The sequence below is a fragment of the Aulonocara sp. 'chitande type north' Nkhata Bay genome, linkage group LG20 (genome assembly GCF_057382095.1).
Source record: "Aulonocara sp. 'chitande type north' Nkhata Bay isolate Kocher_YH1m ecotype deep benthic linkage group LG20, A_spYH_male_GT1.1, whole genome shotgun sequence".
NCBI classification, from domain to species: Eukaryota; Metazoa; Chordata; class Actinopteri; order Cichliformes; family Cichlidae; genus Aulonocara; species Aulonocara sp. 'chitande type north' Nkhata Bay.
Genome location: NC_141363.1, coordinates 35935196 through 35961751, shown reverse-complemented (window position 1 = coordinate 35961751; position 26556 = coordinate 35935196). Strand labels below are relative to the sequence as shown.

At 40.6% G+C, this 26556-nt stretch overlaps 4 protein-coding genes across 9 annotated transcripts in view; 1 reads left to right on the top strand and 3 right to left on the bottom strand.

Annotated features, from left to right (window-relative positions):
• Nucleotides 1-5104, bottom strand: part of cacna1fa (calcium channel, voltage-dependent, L type, alpha 1F subunit a) — a 28376-nt gene extending 23272 nt beyond the window's left edge. For 3 of the 4 annotated variants that reach the window (XM_086278782.1, XM_086278784.1, XM_086278785.1), the window contains exons 1-4: nt 4702-5104; nt 3717-3904; nt 3434-3541; nt 93-232 (exon numbers count right to left, since the gene is read on the bottom strand). In XM_086278782.1, the coding sequence (XP_086134908.1) occupies nt 93-232; nt 3434-3541; nt 3717-3904; nt 4702-4720 (455 nt within the window). In that variant the 5' untranslated portion in view covers nt 4721-5104. Of the gene's footprint in view, nt 1-92; nt 233-3433; nt 3905-4701 lie in introns of all 4 variants that reach the window. The other variant, XM_086278781.1, reaches the window with a different exon arrangement.
• Nucleotides 5105-5388: 284 nt separating this feature from the next.
• Nucleotides 5389-9806, bottom strand: timm17b (translocase of inner mitochondrial membrane 17 homolog B (yeast)). Its single transcript, XM_086278795.1, has 6 exons — nt 9699-9806; nt 8360-8459; nt 8212-8275; nt 7952-8080; nt 7661-7771; nt 5389-6350 (listed from the first exon to the last, which is right to left on the bottom strand). Exons 1-6 carry the CDS (start codon nt 9722-9724, stop codon nt 6265-6267), a joined length of 516 nt encoding a protein of 171 aa, XP_086134921.1. The 5' UTR covers nt 9725-9806; the 3' UTR covers nt 5389-6264.
• pqbp1 (polyglutamine binding protein 1) lies at nt 9699-13536 on the top strand. Of its 3 annotated transcripts, none has more exons than XM_086278794.1 (7): nt 9700-9853; nt 10983-11050; nt 11163-11274; nt 11531-11631; nt 11815-12018; nt 12104-12161; nt 13081-13536. In XM_086278794.1, exons 2-7 carry the CDS (start codon nt 10984-10986, stop codon nt 13229-13231), a joined length of 693 nt encoding a protein of 230 aa, XP_086134920.1. In that variant the 5' UTR covers nt 9700-9853; nt 10983; the 3' UTR covers nt 13232-13536. The 3 variants fall into 3 exon arrangements, with proteins under 3 accessions (XP_086134917.1, XP_086134920.1, XP_086134918.1); XM_086278792.1 differs by having other exon boundaries at nt 9701-9853; nt 11812-12018; nt 13081-13534; XM_086278791.1 differs by lacking the exon at nt 13081-13536 and having other exon boundaries at nt 9699-9853; nt 11812-12018; nt 12104-12423.
• A 28-nt stretch (nt 13537-13564) lies between these two features.
• Nucleotides 13565-26514, bottom strand: gpkow (G patch domain and KOW motifs). Its single transcript, XM_086278790.1, has 11 exons — nt 26052-26514; nt 25679-25848; nt 25456-25598; nt 21758-21864; nt 21238-21442; nt 19943-20075; nt 19353-19542; nt 19100-19220; nt 16767-16836; nt 13937-14022; nt 13565-13840 (listed from the first exon to the last, which is right to left on the bottom strand). Exons 1-11 carry the CDS (start codon nt 26372-26374, stop codon nt 13709-13711), a joined length of 1680 nt encoding a protein of 559 aa, XP_086134916.1. The 5' UTR covers nt 26375-26514; the 3' UTR covers nt 13565-13708.
• Nucleotides 26515-26556: the final 42 nt, after the last annotated feature.

Sequence of the window (26556 nt, the reverse complement as noted above, 5' to 3'; positions counted from 1 at the left end):
GAGTCAGAAAATAGCCGCTGCATTTGACTTTTCGTACTAACAATACAACATTCGTGGATGCAAAATGTGACTTTATAAAGTACACAAAATACCCAACAATGACGATAATGAAATCAAGAAAGTTCCATCCGCTGCGTATGTAGGCGCTCGGGTGCATGACTAAGCCGTAGGCAAGAATTTTAGTGAAGGTCTCAATGGTGAAGATGACGAGAAAGACGTACTCAACTTGTTCCTGAGAACAAAAGAAAAGGTAACACGGGGATGGTTAAGTAAAATTGGAAAGACCGTTTACAGACGGAATGTGAAAAAAATGGACGAAAACTAAAGAAAATGTCAAGTTATTGTTAGGGCTGACATTTAGAGGCTGTTATTTCTTTTTATCACACATTGCAACTGGTTTTTACTCCTGCCTAATGCAAAAAACAACCTGTGCAGTCATTAAGAGCTGATACTGTTGGCTTTCTAACCTCTTAACCCACTGTCTAACACACGCATAAGTCTGCCAACAGATCCCTTTTCTGTAACCTTCAGCTTAAAGCTTCTAATCAGTGTCACTGTCACTGGGACTTTACCTCATGCTGACACTATAATCCAGGAACGAAGTGCTTTAATCTAAGAAGATGGAGTTTGGAAAATCTGTAACCTCCCCCAAAATCTGATCCAAAAGTTATGATGATAACGGATATAGTTAAGTCTCCAATGAAGAATATCTTCAACTGTCCGCTCTGTGAAATCTAACAAAGAGATCTACTATCGTCTATCCTGCTGCGACTGTGTGTCCACTACACATTTGACTAAACGGGTCTGAGCTCAAACTCAAATACCGAATCAGCTGTTATCTCTCTGCAAACAATGTCAGGATTAGGTCAAACAAAGCAAAATTATTGCATGACTTATTTTATAAATGTATTAAGTTATTATTTAGTCATAGGAATCTTTCATGATTAATAGAACTTGCTTACAATGTGACAACAATATGACATTTTATTCACTGGAAAAAGAGATCAGAAAAAAAAACAGAGTGCTGGAAGGAAAGAAGAGGCAGATGGTTGGTGTTTAGGTAAGTCATGATCCCAGATAGATGTCACGCCAATGAGGTTGTGGCACAACTTTTTCCACGCTAACGCATCACCATCCACCAGAACACCAGACATACTGACTGAACTAATAAAATGATGACTGATAATACATATCAGGCATGTGTGTCTCAGATAGATAATGGTCACGCTCACTGCACTACCACCAATATGGATGAATGAATGGAATCAGTCACTTATATTCGATCCAACAATGAAAATGATTCCAGGAAGGCAAAGGGAAATCTTCTTACTGAGAGTAAAGCTGTAGAAACCAGGAACAGAAAAGCATAAAAATTGTAAAAGAAGATCAGAAATGTCATCACATGACAATACAAAGTGTTAACCTTGTTATATTTCCAAGGCTCAAGCCTCCTTTCTGAAGTCTGATGAAGGCAGCTCTATATGATCAAAGCACCAGCGTCTCTTTGACGTTTATAGATAACAAGACTTCCTCCATGTAAGATCTTTCATCAAACATTTTTTCCTCTTCACACGTCCTCCAACGATATGATCTCTTCGTCTATTTGACTTTCTGACACCACTGCCAAGTATCCACAGATGTGTCTCAAAAATGAATAAATCTGTCATGTATCCTGCAAATTAAGAAGTAAAGGTGAGGCACTGTTAAAGATGTAAATTCACTTTCCTTCCTTCCCTTCTGTGTAGTGTTACAGACCTTCTCCTTTCTACACTAAGTTGGGTTTCCCTTTGCAGGAGTCAGGATGCCTGAAGTATAGTCCTCCACACAGAGGTTAAATAACGAGCTATGCATTGTCTACCATTCCTCTTGCATGCCTTGCCCCTGCTTAAATGTCTAAATAAATACTTTCTCTGCAGACTAAGTCTAAATTGTGCACTTGTTGGAGTCTTCATTTAATAGTAAGGTTTTAGACTTCTGCATGGCTACATCTCTTTAAAGGCTCTCACCAGTTGCCCACAAAACTAATATGTCCTCGGGGACCTGTTTTCCTGGCCACTAAAGTAAAAACCTAGCAACTCAACAAGTGTCAGCGTGTGGGAAATGCTGTGAACCAGAGTGGCTGGTGTCTGTGTTTGACGAGCAGGATTATTTGGTTAGGTAACAGGGTAGGCATTTGGACAAAAGCAGTTAGAGCTGGGCATACCGGCCCAATGTGGGTTTAAACAAGTTTCTAGCAATTCCTACTGGGATAATAATGACCTTCAGGAGTAGAGACTTGGACCCTTTAGACAGCGAGCTGGTCCAGCCTCTTCATCACTGGCTTTTACCTTAATGTTTCTAGATTAGAGATGCCATCAAAACAACTAAATAAAAAAGTGTGCCAGTTTGTATCACATACAGAAGGTGTTCAGTAAGTTATTCACTATCAAGCTGTTTTATTCATATCCATCCATCCATCCATCCATCCATCCATCTTCATCCGCTTTATCCGAGGCCGGGTCACGGGGGCAGCAGCCTAAGCAAAGAGGCCCAGACCTCCCTCTCCCCAGCCACCTCCTCCAGCTTATCCAAGGCGTTCCCAGGCCAGCCGAGAGATATAATCTCTCCAGCGTGTCCTGGGTCTGCCCCGGGGCCTCCTCCCGGTGGGACATGCCTGGAACACCTCACCCAGGAGGCGCCCAGGGGGCATCCTTTTCAGATGCCCGAACCACCTCAACTGGCTCCTTTCGATGTGGAGCAGCAGCGGCTCTACTCTGAGCCCCTCCCGGATGGCCGAACTTCTCACCCTATCTCTAAGGGAGAGGCCAGCCACCCTTCGGAGGAAGCTCATTTCTGCCACTTGTATCCGCGATCATATCCATGTGTCCAAAAACATATCTTTGACCCACACTATCATCTGTGATCTGGCATATAATGTACAGGGTGGGCCATTTATATGGATACACCGTAATAACATGGGAATGGTTGGTGATATTAAAGTCCTGTTTGTGGCACATTAGTATATGTGAGGGGGCAAACTCCTCAAGATGGGTGGTGACCATGGTGGCCATTTAGAAGTCGGCCATCTTGGATACAACTTTTGTTTTTTCAATAGGAAGAGGGCCATGTGACACATCAAACTTATTGGTAATGTCACAAGAAAACCAATGGTGTGCTTGGTTTCAATGTAACTTTATTCTTTCATGAGTTATTTACAAGTTTCTGACCACTCATAAAATGTGTTCAATGTGCTGCCCATTGTGTTGGATTGTCAATGGAACCCTCTTCTCCTGCTCTTCACACACTGATAGCAACACCGCAGGAGAAATGCCAACACAGGCATCCAGTATCCAACCATTCCCATTTTATTACAGTGTATCCATATAAATGGCCCAACCTGTATATTTTTGGTGGCTTTGTTAAATTATTTTATATTTGTTCACTGAACACTTACTAGTTTGTGGTTGGTAGGGTTGGAATCATCATCTGGAAACGGCTTGGTGACACCCATGGCCACACAGTTGGCAAAAATGGCAAGAAGAATGAAAATGTCAAAGGGCTTGCAGACTCTAGTTAAGGCAAGAGCGGGCCTTGTGAATGTATCTCTCCAGGAAAAATAGATGAAACAAATGATTATTAATGAATGTGCATCATATGCAGGATTAAACATACACAAACCAAAACACAGTACATGTGCAGAGACAAACACAGCAACTCTCTCAGAGAAAAGGATATTTCCACTCCACCAGGGCCAGTGCAGCCATCCGGATGGGGTTGCTAAGGGTGAGGCAGCAAAGAGCTCGGGGGGCCCTGAGGGCAGACTTGTTTGCCTGCATCGCCTTCTTGGCGCCCCCTCCTCTTTTCCTGACCGAGCCAGTTGACCCGAGGGTGTCTGATTTGCCTGCATCGCCCCCAGGGAGGGCATCTGAAAATAAATAAGTCAATATATACATAAAGATTAAAAAGGCAGGGTGAAAATGCGCATTTTCACACACAGTGAATGTTAGCTCTGTTGGGCATGGGTTGAGTTGTTTTATTGTAAGTAAGGATATATACATGCAAGGTAATTGTTTCTTTTATTTTGGGGAATAGATTCAGTGTAAAAAAAAAAATTAAAAAAAAAAAAAGCAAGTTAAACAATGTTTTGTCCAGTTCCAGTGTGCATTTGCACACAGTTTCAAGTCATGTTACTCTAGCATTGCTTATGTGAGCTCAGATTTTATTATCTAACACAATTAGGAAAGGATTTGACATGTGGCTGTGGCAACAGGGAGGTATTCTGTCCCGGAGGCCTCATATTATAAGACCAGATGTGACCTACTTCTTTAGTGGGAGCAGCGTGGCACTTAGCCCGGCCCTATCCCCAAGTAGACCCACGAACACCTGTTGACAAGGCACTGCACAGAGAATAAGCCTGAGGGTACTTTTATCATCCCATCCGTGAACAAACTAAACGAGCAGCCAAGACATAAACTGTCTGCCCTAGTAAGAAAACGTGAAAATATGAGACCAGCTGTGCATTTTCTGGTTATTATAAAAGCCCTTTTTTATTTTACTAGTTAGGTTTTGTTACTTTTCAGAAAAGCGTCATGACAAAAATGTTTATGCTCATCTTACATTTGTCTGTTCCCACTCAGAATAGCTTTACAGTGCAATAAAACATAGCAAATGTTACGCGTGGAGGTATACTATACACATTCCTGAAAGGCTGACAGACCATACCTTTCTTTGCCGGGTCCATTTTCACAGGTTAACGCCACAAAATCACTGAAGAAAACGCACCATCAACTCCTCACAAAATCTGTGATGCGTAATGGATCACAGATTTGAATTTGGCCCCCAAAGAGAGAAGGGAAAAAATAAGGACCATCTGTAGCCTGTCATTTCATATCCACATGCAGAAAGCTGGTGCAGCTCAGAGGCTGCGGGCCATTCTGCTCACCGCCAGTTTGTAGCCCATAAATCCAATTAAAGCCGCTTTCTGGTCATTTCTTGCGGTGTGTAAATGAAGACTGCAATTAAGTTTATCTATGCGGGCACACAACGGTGAGGAGTATTAAAACAAACGCGTGCATATATTCGCGGCGGCCAGCCGTCAGGATTAAAGTAGCTGAGCCGTTTAAAAGGATGACAAGGGAAATCTTTCAAGGGGAAGGTGGAGGTGGAGAAACTCTCCGGCTCTGTGGGAGTTTGCTGCGATGTTTTAGTTTTGAGAGAGAATAATATTAAGAAAATAGTCCATCAAGATGAAGAAAGCATTTGCAAGTTGGGACCCCAATATTTCAGGACCTTGGAGAGAAACAGCCACTGTATGCAGTACCGAAAGGCCGGCGACGGGGGGGCGCCAGTCAGCAGTAAATCACAAGACTGCAAAAATATTCATCACATTACCTGAAAAAGAAGTCACAAACAAACAATCGATCACATTTTTAAAGATCATCTGAAGCTTTATTATTTTTAGGAACATTGTTCACAGTACGTTTACTACAATAGATATTTGCTGACAGTTTGTAACCAGATCGATTTGATAGAATTTTTTGTGGATGGTGCTAATTTCAGGAAATGAGAGACTTTCAGGTTTTTAAAAAGTGCTTTGTTGCTTTATGCGGCAATTAAAGTGACAAATGGTGCACAGATAACAGACTAGACAAACACTTATAATCAACAAAAACTATTTTTAAAAAAAGGGTTTGCTGAGTTTCAACAAAAAAAACCCCTCAAATGTCCTTTGAACTGACTTTAACACCTCACAGGTAAATAAATATTAACGTTAATATTCGAATAAATATCTTTCTAATGCAAAACTTTAAAGATGTGCAGTTTTCTTACTTTAACTTTCTGCCTTTCAGTCATTAAAATACATAATCGGCCCAAGTATAAAATCTTTGGAAGCATAAAGCAGTTTTTGGATAAAACTTATTTGGTTCCTTGAGCATTGTCCCCAACTCTCAGCAAGAATATAAATGAGCTGAAAATTATTTATTTTAATAGATACGTGTTGCTATAATAACTAATTTAATTTACTATGTGGTTTTGAGAACTACACATTGAACAAAATAACCATAAATATTGAAAACGTTGATTTTTCAGGTGGTGCAAACATGAGGAAATTACTATCATTTACTCATAAATAACTGAAACAGTAATTTGTCCCTGAGGTATCTATTAGCATCCAGTAGGGACCAGTATCTCCACCTCTTGGTCATCCTGGTAGATGCTGTTCATGTGCTGGCATTCCTGTTATGCTTTTGGTTGTCCACAGCTGGCTTCAGTCCTGAACCTTCTCTACTGAAACTGCCCCCTTTGCCCCTGATGTTGATGATCTCCATCCTTTGGTGGTAACTGACTAGGGTCGTCTGCAAAGGGAATTGCTGGAGAAATCAAGGAAGAAGACACAACAAAGTCAGTTTTTCATGCTTCACTGGCATGTAATCAATATATAACCCATGTTTCCCTCAGAAATATTTATATGAATATTACTACTGTCTAGGTCTGCTGTGCTTTCAGGCTTTTTGGTTTCGTAGCCTTTCCTCAGCTCATCACTGTCAAGGACCTGGATCTGAGCTACCTAGGGTCCCTGAGCAGTTATGGACTTGTTTTATATTATATGTGTTTTTGGTGTTGCTGTCCCTCGTTCTCCCTGCTTGCAGGTATACGTGTGTGTGTGTGGATGCAGGTGTATCTGGGAGCACCTGTTTACAGGCACCTTCAGGCCTAATGGGTGTGCCAGGTGGTTGGCCCCACCTGAAGACCTTCACACACCTGCAGCTGATCAAGCCTCGTCAGAGGAGCTGCTTAAGAGTGTGATGGAGCTCTATCCGACGCTGGATCATTGCGTGACTTCACATTAGTCTCTCGGCCAGTTAGTATGGTTAGTCCGCATTGTGTGTGTCTTACGGCTGCCTCTTTGCTATTTCCGCAGGAGAAGCGTGGAGACGAGAGGGAAGCGAGCACGGGGTGCTCAGACACTGAGGAGCGGAGACAAGGAACACTAGCACTGGGAAGAGGACATGTCACGGGAGTCAGGAACGCACTGAGGATTTATTGTTATTGTCCATTCACTGTAAATAAACGCACTGCTTGCATTCAGAGCTCCGCGCCTAGGTCCTCCTTTTCCTCACATCCCCACGGTTGGCCAGCATCAACCGTGACAATCTCATCCAAAATAAGACATGTCTCAGCAGGAAATCTAACTTGAGCTGTGCTGGAGGCAACCTGATGTTCATACATTTGTCTGGTTATTCATAGCAACACTAAGAAAAAAACCCAAACGATTTTAATAGTCTCACATCCTTCAAAATGTTTTATAAGTTGTTATATCATTAACATTGTGAGAAATTGTGTTGTTGGGGAAAACGAATCAAACAGGAAACACAAATTAAACTGCACAAGAACTTTGAGAGAGTGGACGATTTTCCTCAGGTTCTTTAAAACATTTTGATAGAAACAAAAAAATGCTACGAGTGTGATGAGGGTGAGTAAAAATGGGACCAGTGAGATGAAAAATGTTGCTCTATGCCGAAGTCCAGCCATAATTCTGTCAAACTGAGGAGTGGACACCAGTACAGGGGTATAAAACCACTCACACATTTAATCATGTGACATTTTGCTAAACTACTGATAAATCATTGGTTCTGCCCAGTTTAAATATCATTTCTGAAACATAATTATCTTCACTCACGGTTCTGAAACTGCTGCGCTGTGTATCTGGTTAGGAGAATCCCAAAACCCTCAATGAGAGCGAGCAAAATTCCCCCCATCATTGCAGAGCCCATCATTGTTAGAGGTCCACCTGGAGAAAAATGCAATATTCAGCGAGTCACGCTAATTATCCCAATGTAGAAACCCAATTCCAAAAATTTTTTGTTTACATTTTACACAGCATGCCAACTTTTTCAGAATTGGGGCTGTATTTACTGACACAGAGAGACACAGTGGTGTATTGTTTCTTTTGAGCTAATGAGCTCCTTACTGCGTGCTGCTAGGATGGCTCCAGTCAGCGCACCACTGGTTATAGAGTTCCAAGGATCCTCTTTCCCTCTCAGACGAACCAAACCACAGTCAATTGTGGAAAAGAGCCCTCCCCAAACAGCAAAGCTACCTGCAACATAAGAAGTAACCAGACTTCAGCTACTTTTATGAAGCTAACTGTACCTAAACAATTTAATCTACACAAAAAATGATATATTACTAACTAACTGCCGTGTGTAACAAAAAACAGGAACTGCTCACCTCCAATCTGTGGAGCTCTAACTCTCACTGCTTTTGCACTCCCTTTCAGCCTGTGTCCAACACCCTGAAATATTAGAGCTCAGTTGAATTCTGCCTTTAACAACCTGACGAGCCAAAGAACAAACAAAAACCTGTGTTTTGAACTCACAGCAGGGGCATTTCGAAAGCCCTTGACCGCCTGGAACACCCCTCCTCCAATTGCACCCATTGTGAAAGCACCTCCACAGTCATCCACTATCCTCCAGGGGCTGCGTTAAGAGAGAAATGGATTTCTATGTGATAGGAAAACTGACAATGGAGATATATCTGACAACTAACATCCAGTTCATATACAAAATGCAGAAGTTATCAATCGCGGTCTGGATGAAGCCGAAGACAATATGGGCACAGTTCTGGCTGAGAAATGTATATTACCCTTGGATGAAGAACTAGTTCCTTAAAGCCACACAAATAACTAAATGCTCACCTCTGAGTTATGTTTGTGTTATAAAACATATCAAACATCATAAATGAATATGTCAAACAGTAGTGAAAGAACTAATGAGGTGTGGAGAAGGGAAGTGACAATTTAGTATTCTCCTGCCATAGCCCAGCTGCTTTGAGGGTTGATATGTTGTCCATTCAGAGATGCTATACTGCACACTTCAGTTGTAAGGAGTGGTTATTTGAGTTACTGCTGCCTTCAGTTCAAAGCAGTCTGCCACTCTCATCTGATCTCTGACATCAACAAGGCTTTTTCAACCATATGACTGTTGCTCACTGGATATTTTCTCTTTTTCACGCTGTTCTCTGTAAAACCCTAGAAATTATTTTGTGGGGAAAAGGCTGTAGTTAAACAGTTTCGGAAATATTGAAAAGATCGGCCATTCTGCCAAAAGCAATCATGTGATGTTCAAAATCAATAAAAATAAGCTGTTTGAACTTCTCCAGCCTGAACTTCAGCAATGCGTCATGACCATGTCCAGATGCCTAAATGCACTATGTTGTTGCCAAGTGACAGAATGTAGGTTTACATTAATCAGTAGGTGGACAGGTATGCCTAATGAAGTGGCTGATATCTGGATTCTTTATCCCGTTCCTTTGAACTATCATTAAAGTTTGACTTGTAGGGGATCAACCTTGGCTCGAGGTGTGTCTTAACTTGATAAATAAATAAATGAAGCTTCGTGTACTGCCTGTTTGGAACCATATTTTGAAATTAATCCACCCTGAACTATTTTTAATTTCTATCCTAACTCCAGTTGTCACTTAAAAACAGCGACATTTTCAGATAAAGGTGACTCTACCAGCTTATTGTGTGTGCAGAGGGCGCCTCCATATAACATCTTTATGTTTTTTATATGCCTTTAATAAGCAGGCCGCAACAACCGCAGAGCCTTTCTGCTCACTCTCACGTCAAAGCTGAGTATGAAATTTAAGAAAGTCAACACTTGACTCCAACTTAATTAGTTCTAAAATACAAACAAACGCTTAAAATCTAATCTTACCAGGGCTCTCGGGCATACTCCTCCATGTCTGTTTACGTCGTCTTCGTCGAGAAGACGTGATTACGTCATCATTAAGCGCGCCGTGTATGCTGTTTTGGAAAGAGGTATCGTTAGCTTGACGATAAAAAAGGGCCACCTTTTTTTTAAAAGAAAAGGTAAGAATTTAACTATTTCTTGTTGTTCAGTCTTTTGAAGTAAAGGGTAACGTTTGTGTTTGTGTGGTGTGGATGCTTTTTGGAGACGCATAGTTTTGTTTATTGCGTTAATCTTACATCTGCAGCCGCGGATGCACCGCAAGCGTGTTAGTTTCTTGTTAAAGGAAACAGTTCGTATTGTACATGGTACAAATAATCACAAAGAAAAAATATATAGGTATGTGTATATATGTAAATACATATATGCACATGCACATAAAATAAGGAGCTAGTAAAGTTTTACCTGGGATTCGCGTACGATGGCCATATAACCTAGGAAACTGATTTCTTTATTAGGATTATGGAGTTACTTTAATTTTTATGAGCAGATTACTTTAAATGATGACAGGACACATAACAGTTCAGGAGTTCAGTCATTCTCAGACCTGCCAGGATACATGCTTTAAACTACAATTCAGGAATATCATTGTGATATCGACATCAAAACAGCCAGCAGTAATTTATTGCAGGAAATACTTGTCTACAGATGTGACAAGTCTGCTGCAAAAATGTGGTTCTGGGCAGTGTTAAAGCTGCTTTTGATAGAATTATTACAGTAAAGGCTTAATCTCCGCTTATCAGAAAACAAGAAATGTCCCAGAAAAAAATGGACAAAACAAAATAATGATAAGAAGAAGAAGAAGATGAAGAATAAAAAACAGGTAAATATGGGAACTGTTTCAAAACCAAGTGCTCAGTAAAGTGTGAAATGAATGGTGGACCAAAAATATTAAACATAATGATGATAAAAATATATAAAATAGCCCATGAAAGTAATGAAACTGTTACAAAATGTGCTTATATTAAAGATCACTAAACTATATAATGGTGGTAATCATGTGCATTTTACTTTATGGCCACATGTGACTTAGTGGTTTGTGTGTAAATGATGAGTTTCTATATGTCCTAATTAATCAAAGGGTACATATTATTGAAAGTAAATGATATGTATTATATTATCTGATATAAGACTATTTTAATACTGTGTAATAATGTGTTATGAGCATTTGTTCTGCAACTGTTATTTTGGTACCCCAAGTGAATTTCAGCCATAATATGAACAGAGTTTCACATGGACTCCGTCTTTCAGGATGCCTTTACCTCCAGCACTGCTGGCCCGATTGGCCAAGAGAGGGATTGTTAAACCAACAGAGCAAGGTAGTGGAACAGATTTCATATTCGGGTCTCTACCCTTTGTGAATTTCTCCTTATGTTTTGTGCTTTTTTTTCCATGCCTTTTTAAAAACCTTTTCCCCTTCAATTAATCCAGGGGCAGATGAGGAGATTATTGCTGAAGATTATGATGACAACAATGTAGATTATGAAGCCACCAGAGTGGAGAATCTACCACCAAACTGGTACAAAGTGTTTGACTCTGCTTGGTATGTACACTTGATATACTATAATTTAATATAATAAGAATTTTATACTTTTAATTCAAAATGATTGTTATAAACTTCACAATCAGAATGCGCTTTTTACTTTTTCTTTCTTGTTTCTCATTTTATTCTTGAGAAGTCCTTGAACATTATAACTACTGTCATGGAGAGCTAAAGTGTATTTTTAAACTGTTAAGTAAGTTTTATTTAATTTTGTGGTTGCAATATTAATCGCTAATGTTTTCTATTCCTTAAACAGTGGTCTTCCTTATTACTGGAATGTCGAGACAGATATGGTTGCCTGGTTATCCCCAAATGACCCATCTGCAGTAATAACAAAACCTGCCAAGAAAATAAGAGGTATGCTTTTATTCAGCCTCTATAATGTAATGTTTTCAAGAAGCACTAGTGATCACAAATTTCAGTTCTGTTACAGTTGACGTGTGCTACTTTGAATGTACAACCTCAGAATACAGTTTGCTTTTGACAGATTTCAGCCATGGCTAATCTTGTGATCCTTGCCTTAACTTGTGTTTTTAGTAGAAGGAGGAGATGAAAAAGGCGAGAAGCAAGTTGAGAAACCAGACAGGGACAGAGAACGACACAGAGACCGGGATCGGGAAAGGGATCGAGATCGGGAAAGGGACAGGGAAAGGGACCGGGACAGAGAACGTGACGATGGGAGGGACAGAGACAGAAGAAAGCAGAGAAGAGATGAGGCAGCACCATACAGTCGAAGCAAAAAAGGTAATGTTTACATCTGATTCATTACATGTTTACACATCAGCAACTTTCACATGATTGAATATTGAACACTTAATATTTTTTACAGGTAGAAAAGATGATGAGATGGACCCCATGGATCCAAGTGCTTACTCTGATGCTCCAAGGTACAGTACAGATGGTCACCTCGATATAAGCTATATACAGGTCGTTCTCTGGTATTCTGATTTTGCCAGAATCATTGTGTTGCACTTGTTGAAAAATAGTTATGAGAGACAGACCAAATCAATTCCCATCATGCATTTTTATCTTAGACGTAAGAACTAAACCCTCACACAGCACAGGTACAATTTTTGAGTGTGTCCTCTCAAAATTCAAAATGGTAATCAGCATAGCTGATATCCCTGGTTTAGGGAGCTCACATAAATCTACATTTCATGCAAGGCACCACACCTCAACAAGAGGCAGATTTTATTCCAGTAGCATAATGTTCATAGTGAATTGGATTAGTTTTCCTCCCATTTTCAAAAAAGTTACTCTTAATATTTGACCAAATTTGACCAGCTTTTATCACAACTCACTTATTCCCTTGAGCATAAAATAAAGACTTGCAGAAAGGCCTCGTATCCTTATGAGCTCTTAGCCCTCAGAGCAGGAACGTGTGAACGCTGGGAAGGGGCCATACACTTTTTTTTAAACAGCATTTTGACTTGGCATGTCAGAGAAAGCACAGGTATAAAAACAACTTAAATGGCTCCATACTACTTCAGCACGCTAGTTTCATTATCCTTGTATGTGCAGTCAGTCTTATTGTAGCTGTAAATGCAACATACTGTAGTCGTCATTAACCAAATTTACCTCATTGCAGTTTTCCTGCCACCATGAGCCAAATTGTCTGCTGTGGAAATGTCTAAGATCTAAACCTGCAGGGTTTCTGTTTAAAATATTCCTAAGACCAAACTGAGATTGTCATTGCAATTTGATCAAGGTCGTTTTCTCAGGCTTGACAAAACCCCTTTTCAGACACAGAAGACATTGTAGTGCTGATTACAAATGCAGTGAACACAAACGTATTCATTTTTGCAGGGGGTCGTGGTCAAGTGGGCTGCCCAAACGTAATGAAGCAAAAACGGGTGCAGACACCACAGCAGCGGGGCCTCTCTTCCAGCAGCGTCCGTACCCGAGTCCAGGAGCTGTTCTTCGGGCTAACGCAGCAAACCAACTACCCAAGGAGTAAAAGCAGATACTACGAAGACAGCAACTTAAAACCCACAACTCTACAGTTGGTCTTCATTATGCTCACATGCTAAACATCATAGTTTGACAGGCTTTTCTTTTCATTGTGAAATGTGTACATGTCAGAAATGAAGGGCTGAACTTTTTGGACAGCTTCTCTATTCATACTCCTGCCGTGTAGAGCATTTGTAAATATGTTTTTATATGACCCAAAGGTTCACTTCTCGTTGTCACTAGACCCATCAGTGAACCTGATAATAAACTTAAGACTACTGTGAAAATTATCTGTTGCAGCTTTTTCTCAATTGTTGCATTGCCATATGTACAAGGGGAAAAAAATCGACAAGTTTTTATTACAAAGTTGCAATCTTTTAAAATCCATAATACTTGAATAATAACTAAAAAAACAAAACAAAAAAAACAGCTGGGAAGAAGTCGATGGAAAAAGGACAGTGAATATTACAGTAAACATCAGAAATCAGTGGTCTGCTGCTGCCCCAACATAGTGACAAATGGTGTCATAGTCCAATGTGAACACTTTATCCTCGTATCTGTCGAGCTGGACCATCGCTCTGCACTTGTTCTTGTCCCGCTGAAGAATACGGCCAACCTGAATCAGGTGGGAATATAGTGATCAGTATTAGCTAATCAGATTTAAACAAATTATCTATCTATAAATAAAAAGCAGAGAGGTTACTTTGCTCACCTTTCCCTTGTGCTCACCCAGTACCACCATTACAGAATCATATTCACTTTTTGGGACAATAGTTTCCAGCATGTCCTGCTTCACATCTGCCACAGGAAAAGAAAAAAAGAAACGCTACGTCATTCATTGAAGAATTTCTGCAGTAATACCAACTAGGCAGCACTCAGAGCCAGCAGATTCTGACATTTACAGTGGCTTGCAAAAGTATTCGGCCCCCTTGAACTTTTCCACATTTTGTCACATTACAGCCACAAACATGAATCAATTTTATTGGAATTCCACGTGAAAGACCAACACAAAGTGGTGTACACGTGAGAAGTGGAACGGAAATCATACATGATTCCAAACATTTTTTTACAAATAAATAACTGCAAAGTGGGGTGTACGTAATTATTCAGCCCCCTGAGTCAATACTTTGTAGAACCACCTTTTGCTGCAATTACACCTGCCAGTCTTTTAGGTTATGTCTCTACCAGCTTTGCACATCTACAGACTGAAATCCTTGCCCATTCTTCTTTGCAAAACAGCTCCAGCTCAGTCAGATTAGATGGACAGCGTTTGTGAACAGCAGTTTTCAGATCTTGCCACAGATTCTCGATTGGATTTAGATCTGGACTTTGACTGGGCCATTCTAACACATGGATACGTTTTGTTTTAAACCATTCCATTGTTGCCCTGGCTTTATGTTTAGGGTCGTTGTCCTGCTGGAAGGTGAACCTCCGCCCTAGTCTCAAGTATTTTGCAGACTCCAAGAGGTTTTCTTCCAAGATTGCCCTGTATTTGGCTCCATCCATCCTCCCATCAACTCTGACCAGCTTCCCTGTCCCTGCTGAAGAGAAGCACCCCCAGAGCATGATGCTGCCACCACCATATTTGACAGTGGTGATGGTGTGTTCAGAGTGATGTGCAGTGTTAGTTTTCCGCCACACATAGCGTTTTGCATTTTGGCCAAAAAGTTCCATTTTGGTCTCATCTGACCAGAGCACCTTCTTCCACATGTTTGCCGTGTCCCCCACATGGCTTGGTGCAAACTGCAAACAGGACTTCTTGTGTTTTTTTTTTGTTAACAATGGCTTTCTTCTTGCCACTCTTCCATAAAGGCCAATTTTGTGCAGTGCACGACTAATAGTTGTCCTATGGACAGATTCCCCCACCTGAGCTGTAGATCTCTGCAGCTCGTCCAGAGTCACCATGGGCCTCTCGGCTGCATTTCTGATCAGTGCACTCCTTGTTCGGCCTGTGAGTTTAGGTGGACGGCCTTGTCTTGGTAGGTTTACAGTTGTGCCATACTCCTTCCATTTCTGAATGATCGCTTGAACAGTGCTCCGTGGGATGCTGACCTGTCTGGTGTGTTCTTTGGACTTCATGGTGTTGTTGCTCCCAATATTCTCTTAGACAACCTCTGAGGCCGTCACAGAGCAGCTGTATTTGTACTGACATTAGATTACACACAGGTGCACTCTATTTAGTCATTAGCACTCATCAGGCAATGTCTATGGGCAACTGACTGCACTCAGACCAAAGGGGTTGAATAATTACGCACACCCCACTTTGCAGTTATTTATTTGTAACAAATGTTTGGGATCATGTATGATTTCGGTTCCACTTCTCACGTGTACACCACTTTGTATTGGTCTTTCACGTGGAATTCCAATGAAGTTGGTTCATGTTTGTGGCTGTAATGTGACAAAATGTGGGAAATTTCAAGGGGGCCAAATACTTTTGCAAGCCACTGTATGTTTGCTAATAACCAATAAGGAAAAAGAATCAAATTAATCCCCAATCTGGGAAGTCTGGTTGCCAGATTTAAATCAGCAGACCGACCTCTCAGAACAATAACCAATGCTTCCACCATAGCCAGCAGATATCCGTGGTAAGAAGTCATGTTATTATTTTTGCAACAAATACATTTTAAAGAACAAATAAAATGTAAAAATATTATTCTAACTCAAGGTTATATTTTGGCAATAACAATAATCAGTAATCCCTCCCCTTGCTCTTCAACAGGACCATTTACCTGTAAGTAATCTGCAAACAGATTCTTGTCCTGCGCCTAAAGATTCTGAACACTTTTATGCTGACATGATTTTAAAGTGACTGATTTGACATGATAGCATTGTGTAAAGTTAGCTGTTAAAAAGCACAACTGCAGCCAGGACAATATGAAGTTCATTTTAAACAAAACACAGAAACAAAACTTATCATGACAGAAGAGATCTGAGTATAATCCTAACAGATTAAAACTGTACATATCTCTCAAATTAACTAACTGTAAACAGTATAGAAGACTGGTTATTCTGGAGATTCAGTCGTGCCAAAAGGGATAGTTCAACCATTTTTAAAAAATCCATATTTGCTTTGCATTGTTGAAAGTTAGCTGCGAGGACCTATACACCTTTATATTTAAATATGCAAAGGTGCAGACCTGGGAAACTTAACCTGAGGGAAAAGAAAATGAGCATTACAAGTTAATCTACTGGTCAACAATTATAACTTATTCATCATTATGTGCAAAGAAATGGAAAAAAAGAGATTTAACAAACCTTCAAAAACAAATAAAGCCATACATTTCCTTCAAATTCTAACAAAAAAAGTCACATCTGTCTATTCCTTAAACACCTCACAATAACAGTGATTAATTTTTTTCATGCAACTTATGAGCAGCTAAAAACACCTTAACTTGTTAGATGAATAAGGAATTCAACAGAGACAGTGACAGCACACATTTTACACATTTCCTGACAAGCTCCAATTAGGCAACAGAAAACACGAACGCCACAGACTGAGAAAAATAACACCGAGCAAGCCCGAGATCACACTAATAACTCACCGTCTAACAGTCTTCCCTCTTCAGTTCGGCACACACAGGTAGACGGCGTCAGGACATCCTCCACTTGCATCTGCACAAAAACGAGACTTATTTTAAGAGCTCTGACGGAAACTGAAGTTTGAAATTATCACAGCAACATTCTGTGGCTTTTCTGTGAATGCCGATACTTTGGTTTAAAACTAACTACAACTAATGTCTGACTCTCAAAAAAGTGAACACACTTGAAAGATAAAGTAGTTTCTGACATGCTACATGATGATAACAAAGCAGTGATTCGTCTATTTCAGCTGCTTAGGATTAAAAGTTTTCTATATAGAGTGTGAAACTAAAAAAGGCAATTAAAAAGGGCTTTCTAGTCCTTTATTTTCACATCTAATAAAGCCATCTCTAATGCAAACTGGCACACCGCTAACAAGTTAAAGGAAAATCCTGAGTCCCTAACCTAACAATGAGGGTATATCCAGCTTGTTTATGCTGTGAGGGCTATTTTTCTGTTCCTGTTGGGGTTACTGCACTTAATGCAAAGTTGTTCTGGGGGATTAACATTTCTATCGCAGTGGGAGTGGGCTCTTCCTGGATGATAATGGCCCCATCACTGGTAAACAAGTAGCCACACTTCGATGTGTCACCAAATCTTAAACCAACTACTCATGTCATATTAGTACTCTCTAAAACCATCATCAAAGCATCAAATGGGAGAATTTCTTTTCACAAGAATGATTTATGGCCTCGGTAGAATTTCAAAGACTTAGAGAGTCAGTGCAAAGTAGGCTTGAGCTGAACTGTAGGGTATTTAGAAATTCTGACAGCAGGATTTTCAATACTGTCCATCCATCCATCCATCTTCATCCGCTTTGTCCGGGGCCGGGTCGCGGGGGCAGCAGCCTAAGCAAAGAGGCCCAGACCTCCCTCTCCCCAGCCACCTCCTCCAGCTTATCCGGGGGAATACCAAGGCGTTCCCAGGCCAGCCGAGAGATATAATCTCTCCAGCGTGTCCTGGGTCTGCCCCGGGGCCTCCTCCCGGTGGGACATGCCTGGAACACCTCACCCAGGAGGCGCCCAGGGGGCATCCTTGTCAGATGCCCGAACCACCTCAGCTGGCTCCTTTCGATGTGGAGCAGCAGCTGCTCTACTCTGAGCCCCTCCCGGATGGCCGAACTTCTCACCCTATCTCTAAGGGAGAGACCAGCCACCCTTCGGAGGAAGCTCATTTCTGCCGCTTGTATCCGCGATCTCGTTCTTTCGGTCACTACCCACAGCTCGTGGCCATAGGTGAGGGTAGGGACGTAGATCGACCGGTAAATTGAGAGCTTCGCTTTTACACTCAGCTCCCTCTTCACCACGACGGACCGGTGCAGCGTCCGCATTACTGCAGCTGCAGCCCCAATCCGTCTGTCGATCTCCGGCTCCCTTCTCCCATCACTCGCGAACAAGACCCCGAGATACTTGAACTCCTCCACTTGGGGCAGGAACTCATCCATTCAATACTGTCACAGAAAAAAAAAACCCAAAACTAGACCATCTATTTCTACAAAGCTATCTATCATGGCATGCTGCCCAGAAACCAGAAACACCACCAGAGGGCAGTCTCTACCAGCAGTGGCAACTGAGCTCAGTGAGCTGTGAACAATGACAACTTCAAGTAGTAAATGGAGCAAGTCCTGAAACTCCACCTTATTGATGCAGGTGAGCAACCTAACAAAACAGAGACCACTTAGTTCGACAAAGTGTGTCGTATTGTCCCCAGCCCAGTTTTCTAGATTAAATTACTTCCCAACTAAGTTCACATCACAAGATGGTGTTTGTTTTATTTTCCATCCATCCATTCTGTGCCGTTTATCCTTTTCAGGGTCGCGGGGGGGCTGGAGCCTATCCCAGCTGTCTTACGGCGAGAGGCAGGGTGCTGCCTGGACAGGTCGCCAGTCTGTCGCAAGGCTAACACAATGTTTTATTTTCCTCCTTTCTTATTTGTGAATTCCAATAACAGGGAGAATGGAGAAATCAGGAATGCAGTGCCACATAGACTGCAACAGTGAGACGTGCGGGCTGTAGTACATTCATGAAATGAATAATTATTTCAATAAATTTGTATTTCTGATGTTATTTAGGAATTGTTTAGTTCGTTATACCGTATAAGCCTGCTATTGTCAGAAAAGTTAAAAACCCCATCAAAATCTAATGAAGGCACAATAAAGCTGTGGTGGTATGTAATTCCCTATCAGCTTGCCCTTTCCTTTAATTTTTTTTATCTGCCTGTAGCTTCAACACATTAAAATCTGTTAATTCAAAGCTGTTAATAACTGACATAGAAAGGTGTAATAAAGCTGGAGTACCTTTGAATTGTAGTACCTGCCCCCTTTGAACGCTTTGTCTATAAAGCGAACTTTCAGGTCTCTCTGGAGCCAGGACGGGGGAGCTGGTGGTCGCCTTGCTTCTTTCACTGGAGGCTTATCTCTACGAAACAAACAGAAGATGAACACATGTAAGCAGAGAACATGCTGTTAAAATGATAAAGTAAAAAACCATCAGATAATTCACTTTAAAATGCTCATTATTGAAATATTACATCTCTTAGTGGAAATGTACCTGTCTTGACTTGATTCTCTGTGTTTCCTCTTCTTCTCGTCTTTTTCTCGATCTCTTTCTGAGGACTTGTGTTTTACTTTGTCGCCGTTACTACTCCTCTCGTTCTCCTCCCGCCTCTGACGCTCTCTCTCTTGATCCTTTCCCTTCTCTTTCTCCCTTTCCTTGTCTTTGTGGGCTTTACTGAGGCGACCTAATTGTTGGGGGAAAAGCAGTATTAGATGGCATTAAAAAAAATGTTTTTTGCAAACACAGACAACAGTACTGAAAGAGTTATTCTTCATGGCCTTTTCATTCTAGGAAAAACACTGCTGGCTAACGTAAATACAGGCTGTGGCTAAATCTCTGTTCAGTGAAATGTCACTGAAAAGGATAAGTCTGATTCCCAGAACACTGCATAACAGCAGGATCCCTTAGATATTTAATTAAAAAATAAATCTGTATTATATGTACCTACAATAGCAATACAAGTCTTTTACAAAACAGAATTTTGGTATTTAATGAAATGTCACCATATTTTAAGTGAGATTTCTTCTAATTCGTTATGCAGGAAAAAAATAAAGGTCACTTTTTTAAAAGTCAGAGTTACTCACTGAGATCTTTGCTGTATTTCTCATATTCCTTGCGCTCCACCAGTTTAATGGCGTATTGGCTAATCGTCACAACCTTGCTGCCAATAGCCAACTTCACCATGACTCGAGCATTGTCTGGATCAACACCTTCTATCTACCTCAGGCAAAGAAAAACACATAGTCAGAAGTGGGTAGTACAAAACAAATGGCTAACTTCAGTTACATTTCTTTAACATTAGAACCTGGTGTATGTCTAAGTGTCTGCACGCCTGTACATGTATGCACCTGTGTGTGATAGCCAAGAACTTTATAACAAATAACTGAACAATATAAACAGCTGCCTCCCACAGTGAGTGGCCACTGGACAGACTCCAGCTCCACGCCTTGACTGCAGATGGGAACGATAGTCCTTGTTCTGCTCTGTGTACCGAAGCATGAACCAGTTCTCCATCTGCTGCTGGTTCTGGTTTGGTGGGGGCTTCTGCTCCAGCTTGCAGCAGATCGACAGAGCTGAACAAGGACTATATCACTACTCTAGTCCAAGATGGTGAAACTAGAGTCCTTTTTAAACCACGGCACACATGACTAACAAGTGAACCAGTTTTCAAACATCAAGCGCTCAACTCCACTCCAGCCCCTACACGCTGACACTGTCTGTGCATCTGTATTAGGGTGCACACTACATGACAAGCAGTTCCAAACTGACTAGCCTTTAATCGAAATGTGTTGCGCAGCCCTCCTCAGTGAGTCTGCAGAAATACCATCTTACTATAACCGCACAAAAATGAGTTACATGAGATCATTTCATAAATACAACCCATGATTTATACATGGTTTTGTGAAATGTCTCATAATTATTTATTTATTTTTCTTCATATGATAAAATACAAATATGGCGGTAATGAAAAAGAAGACAGAGTGTGGGATTTCAGAAAATGAAATAAAATAGGTACCTGTTATAACAGGTGAAGAAGATCTCAATAATCTGACAGCAGAATAAATTGCCAAAGATATTCGTTACAAGTCCCTGTCTCCGGTGCAGGAAGGTGAGGAAGACTCAAAGGTTGCTGTTGTATTTCTACTCTACCCCTAATTAGAATCTCTTACATTTGCTATGGAGTGAAAGGGTGTAGGGGGCGGACTTGTTAGCAGACTGAACTTGCAAAATAATTGTGAGAATCATACACTTGTATAGTTAAAATAAATAAATAAAAATACCCAAATGAGTCACTGAATATACTTGGCTAGCATGTCTAATACAGTCCTTGTGTGGGAAATGCTGACTTTGTTCCACACAGATTCTAGATCAACTCTACCTTGCCATAGAGATCTTTATGTGGCCCCGACTGTACCAGCACACAACCCCCGGGACCCATCACTAGCTCCTCCTCCTTTCCCCGCTCCTCGCCTGGCTTTGGGGGACGCTGATGTTTGCTGGGCTCCAGGTCCTTTACTGCCGAACGATCTGCTCCAAGACCCAATCCTTTCGGACGCAGCTGGTGCTCAATTGGCTTCACATCTCTATAGCAGTTAGGCAGGCACAGGAATAAATCAATAGACATGAATAGACATGTTCAGGTTGTAAAACAGGCTAAAGATTTAAATGCTTTACTTTTATGTAGGTGAAGAATAATGCACAGTTACTAGTTATTTTTAGTTTTATAGTCTGTGCCACTGTTGTAGGTTAATAAGAAAATCCACAGGAATTAATCAGTTATACAGCAATTATAACAGCTGCCAATTAATTGTTTGCCAGTTGACTTGCTGTTTCAGTATACATTTGAACACCACTGTGTTAAAACGTCAGTGTAGCAGAACTATCAATTTGTTACTTACTGTTTAAAGGTACGTCCAATGCCTTCCTCCTTCTTCCAACCCATCCCTTTAAGCATTGCAAGTCCATAAGCCTCAACAGGAACACGCTCATAATCTGCCTCTGTTGACTGACAAATAAATACTGCAAAATTATTTTGGAAATTAAAGCATATTACATTCAAAAATTCAGACATCACAGTCTGCATTAAAAATTCCCAACAGGCTAAACAAGGTGCTTATGTAATCTTTGACGTATAAAGCACAAAAAAAAAAAAGTTTGTTGCAGCTGACAGAGAGAAACAGCTTGTCATGCCGGTCTTACTCAGCCTTTTGGCCACAGGCTGTCAGACTCGGTCCCGGCTGACTCAGAGTCAACAGGCCGCAGCTACAGCAGCAGTAGCCCTGCTCATCTCTCTCCACTGAAGGTCTTCCTCTAAAGGGGGCTGGGAGCCCTCGCAGAGGATGCTGCATGAAAATGAGCTCAGGGGCACCGTGAGCAAATTTTCCCTGACTCTCGTGTTTTGCTAGTCACATCCACAGTGACAGAGCAGATATGGGATGACAGTGAGAAGACATGTGAGGCCTTTACATGAAAAGAAACAGAGAGAGACCCAATTGGTTGCCTTTATGTCTCTGGGAGACTGATGCTCGCCTGCTATCAAAGTCTTACTGTAATGACAAAGTGTGTGTCGCTGTGTATGTATGCAGGGGTGTCTCCCAGTCCAGAGTCAGCACTTTCCCACACTCAAATTTCAGTCTGAGTCAAAGCAGCCAGTCTACCAGACAGTTTGCACTGTCGGGCTTTTTTTATTTGCTCACTGCTTTCTAATAGATTCTATTGTAGATTATACACATTTGATACAGTCATAATAGTTTCCCTTTTTTTTTAGCATTTCATTCAACATTTTTTTGTTTTAAATTCAGTTTATTTTAAAAATGTTTAAAAATCTTTATGTTTTTATTGGTTTCAGTGTTAGTTTTGCTTTACTTTTTTTTGTTTTTGTTGTTTTAAAACAATGCAGGGTTAACTGTAAGGGCAATATAATAGGTATTTGAATATGCCTATTATATCTCAACACTGTTGAGATATAATAGGATGTGGATATAATAGGATATGGACTCATGTCCATACAGAAATCTAAGTGGGGACCAAAATTTCCACAGGTATGTTATCAGGACCAATTTGACTAATTTAAGACAATTTATGCATATAATTTTCAACATGCATGGGCTATATCCCAAAACAAACAACAGAATTCATTTTGTAAGTGCAATATTGTTCCAGTTAATTGTCATATTAGAGTCAAATTTTTAACTTTTGAGACAACTAAAGTTGTTTGTTTTTGTTTTGTTTTTTACACCTACTTTAAATTTAATACAAGAGTTATGTATCAGTTCCTTAAATTGTCATTTCTATGGTATCCTTTCATTTCAGACTTTTCCCTGAGCAAAGACTGAAATTCAACATCTAATAAGAAGCTGTCTTTTAGGATATATCATCAGGTTTTTCATGTTCAACCCCTTTAATGCTGTCACAATCAGGTATTAGTTCTTTGTAGTTCCAAATATACTGTGTGGCTACAGAACTGAATGTTCATTTTGATGGTTTTTTTTTTTTAATTCCATACTGCATGTTATTTATTTATGTATTTTTTTTATTTATTTGCATTAATTCCATTTTCACCATTTTTTCTAAATATAAAAATTTGTTTAAATATATTGCAAAAAAAGTGATTTCTAGAAAATTATCATCAAAACAAATAATTCTATTCCATATTTCTACACATTTACTTATTTCATCATTTATTTTCTTAACTGTCATAGGCTGAGAGGTGGGAAACATCCTGAACATAACCTCAACTAAGCTTACACACATCTTTGAAAAGTAGCTAAAATAACCAAGAACACAGAGAACATGCAAAGTCCATACAATCCCAGTTAATTGTCAGGTTCAGACCCAGGACCCCTTGGTGTGAGGAAACCATTGTGCTGCCCAAATCACTCTGGAATTTTCACGTTTCTTAGTCAGTACAGTTCAGCTGTAGTAGAAACAGCTGGATATGAATAAAAACAGGCATGTCTAAAAAAGTAGTTCATTGGACTTCATTCACCCTTTTCTCTGGCATCCTCTTCCGTCACACAAACCCTTATCTCTAGTGTGTGCCTTTCTATTGTTTTTGTATATATTCCTCTTGATTGTATACATTTCTCTTGTTTGCCATTATTCCTGCTGTCTTGTATTTACATTTTATTCCAGCAGTTGGAGTGGCGCGCCCACAATTTCTTTGTACATATACAATGACAATAAAGGGCTATTCTATTCTATTCTTTACATCTCCTCCTTCAGTACATCCATGAACGTGGTCTTCCTCTTCACCTCCTGTATGGCAGCTCCTTAATTAAAATTCAGCCATCCCAACCTATTTTTAACTTTGTCTCCAAAGCGGTCAACCTGAGCTCTCCCTCTGATATACTAATTTCTAATCTTCTTCATTCTGGCCCCTTACAATGAAACGCTTAACATCTCCAGCTCTGCTTCCTGTCTTTTTGTCAGTACTAACATCTCCAAACCATACCTGATAGCAGGTCGCACTACCATCTTGTAAACTTCTACTCTTGCTGCTATGCTTCTGTCAGAAATGACCCCTGACACCCATCTCCACCATGTCTATACTTTCTCCCTCACCTCTCTTGTGCACTGTCCCTTGCTTTAGATGGTGACCCCAGGTAGTTAACTCCTTTACCTTTACTACCTCTACTTCTTACAGCATCACTGTTACACTTGTCCCCTCTCATTGACACACTTGTATTCGGTCTTGTTCACGCCTTTGTGACCTCTAGGCTGGATTACTGCAACTCCCTTTATTTCAGTCTTCATTCTGACCTTCTTCGTTGACTGCAAACTGTCCAAAATGCGGCGGCACGCCTTCTGACCGGAACTGGGAGGTTTGCCTCTGTTACCTCTGTTACCTCTGTTGTAGTTGACCTGCACTGGCTACCCATTAAATACCACATCCAATTTGAAATACTGCTGCTTACCTTTAAAATTATCAACAGCACAGCCCCGAGCTACCTTATTGAACTCCTTAGATCGTAAATTCCCGCTCGAGCACTAAGATCATCTACTCAGTTACTCCTCGTGCAGCCAAGATCTCGTCGAACCTTGCCTTTCCTGCTCGTTAATGCCTGTATCTGATCCCTAGGCTTACTCTATTTTACCTTTTATACGTGTGCTTTTAACATGTTTTACTTGATATACATTTTATGCTATTCCTGTGTATTAGTGACACTGACCTATTAGAGTACTTGGAACTTTGTTAAGGTCCTATAATATTTACTAATATTTAATATTTATAATATTTATGTCTTATTTTCTGTCTTTTATGTGAAGCACTTTGGTATACCGTTGGGTTTTAAATGTGCTCTATAAATAAAGTTGTATTGTATGTTGTACTGACTTTCATTCCTGCCTGACGTTACCCGTCATCCTGCCCATCACCATCACAAGCACACCTCACCACTATCTCACGGTTCTCATCCATGTCCTGCACCACCCTCACATAGACAAGACATAGTGCAGCTTCTTGACTACACTTCTAAACTTTGTATAAAAATAAAATTAATATTATACCCTTCAGCAGTGTATATGGACAAGATAAGACTGAACTGCACAGCAAATAGAATAGAATTTATGTCCTTATGTTGCTCTCCATACTTACAGATTCAGGCCTCAGGTCCACCTTTACTTGGTCTCCATCCTCAAAGCCTTCTGGCACTTTGTTTTGCATTAACAGGGGGATGGAGAGGTTTATGTTTTCTGACTTAGGGCCATTTTGCCACAGATCAAGCTGCCTCCGCGAATCTATGAACGTAAAGAGAAGTTTTAGGCGATTTGTGTTATCTAATGGTACTCGCAGCCCTGCTTCCTACACATACACAAACCTTCAATGAGCTCCTTAACAGCTTGAGACTCCACAGAGTCATTGTCTTGGGCTGTGTTTTCTATTTTGCCTCCATTTTCTGAGTTCTGGCCCACTTGGTCCGGCTTGTGCCAGCGGTTCTTCTGGATCAGAGGGATGATGAGCTCCTTGGGTTTCTCACTTGGCTTTGAACTGCACCAAAATACAAAATTAGAGCGCTGTCAGGCGGGGCCGTTTCAAAATAACACTTTGCGTTGCTAACTGTGTCCATATAACAATTATACATAGTTATTCATTGTCAAAAAGCACAGTAATTACAATGACTAGCTAAGATGAGAAACGTAACCGGTAAATGACACCGAAACGTTATGTTAGCATTAGCAGAAAAAGCCGACCTTTGCAGCTCATTTCCATGAATTCCTGTCAGGTAATCTCTGTCATCTTTCTTGGCCTGAGCGTCGCTCGTCAACGGTTTAAATTTACTGGCTGTTTTGGTGAAACCAAACGACACGGCCGCTGGTTTTCTCTCTCCCTGCTGCTCCTCCGCAGACGCTATGGGCTTGGAGGAACCCGCATCTGCTCCGTGCGACGCCATTGTTGTTTGTGAAAAAGAAAAAAATGACGTACGCGGAAAGACTTGTGGTAGTTGTAGTTTATTTCCGGCACAAGAACGTTTTCTAGCCAGTTGAAGATTACTACATCTTCCGTCATGCGACATAATTAAAGGTACAGAGTAGTTTTGACGGCGATGCTGTCCCTGTTTTGTGATTTTCAAAATCCACAGGGAAGAGGGAACAAATTAGACAGGAAGCAAATGTTCACAGTTCACGAATATAGTTCTCATATTTACAGATGAAAAATATATTATAATAACACGTGTCCCTGATAATGCTCAGTGCC

What these genes read in the sequence shown, in the direction of transcription:
- pqbp1 (XM_086278791.1), top strand. Translation starts at nt 10,984, where the DNA reads ATGCCTTTACCTCCAGCACTGCTGGCCCGATTGGCCAAGAGAGGGATT. An exon ending in AAAGTGTTTGACTCTGCTTG is followed by an intron (nt 11,275 to 11,530) that starts GTATGTACACTT and finishes TTCCTTAAACAG; the next exon opens with TGGTCTTCCTTATTACTGGA. An exon ending in ACCTGCCAAGAAAATAAGAG is followed by an intron (nt 11,632 to 11,811) that starts GTATGCTTTTAT and finishes TTGTGTTTTTAG; the next exon opens with TAGAAGGAGGAGATGAAAAA.
- timm17b (XM_086278795.1), bottom strand. Translation starts at nt 9,724, where the DNA reads ATGGAGGAGTATGCCCGAGAGCCCTG. An exon ending in GCTTTCGAAATGCCCCTGCT is followed by an intron (nt 8,276 to 8,359) that starts GTGAGTTCAAAA and finishes CTAATATTTCAG; the next exon opens with GGTGTTGGACACAGGCTGAA. An exon ending in TAGAGCTCCACAGATTGGAG is followed by an intron (nt 8,081 to 8,211) that starts GTGAGCAGTTCC and finishes CTTATGTTGCAG; the next exon opens with GTAGCTTTGCTGTTTGGGGA.
- gpkow (XM_086278790.1), bottom strand. Translation starts at nt 26,374, where the DNA reads ATGTCGCATGACGGAAGATGTAGTAATCTTCAACTGGCTAGAAAACGT. An exon ending in TGTTAAGGAGCTCATTGAAG is followed by an intron (nt 25,599 to 25,678) that starts GTTTGTGTATGT and finishes TTACGTTCATAG; the next exon opens with ATTCGCGGAGGCAGCTTGAT. An exon ending in ATTGGACGTACCTTTAAACA is followed by an intron (nt 21,443 to 21,757) that starts GTAAGTAACAAA and finishes TAACTGCTATAG; the next exon opens with AGATGTGAAGCCAATTGAGC.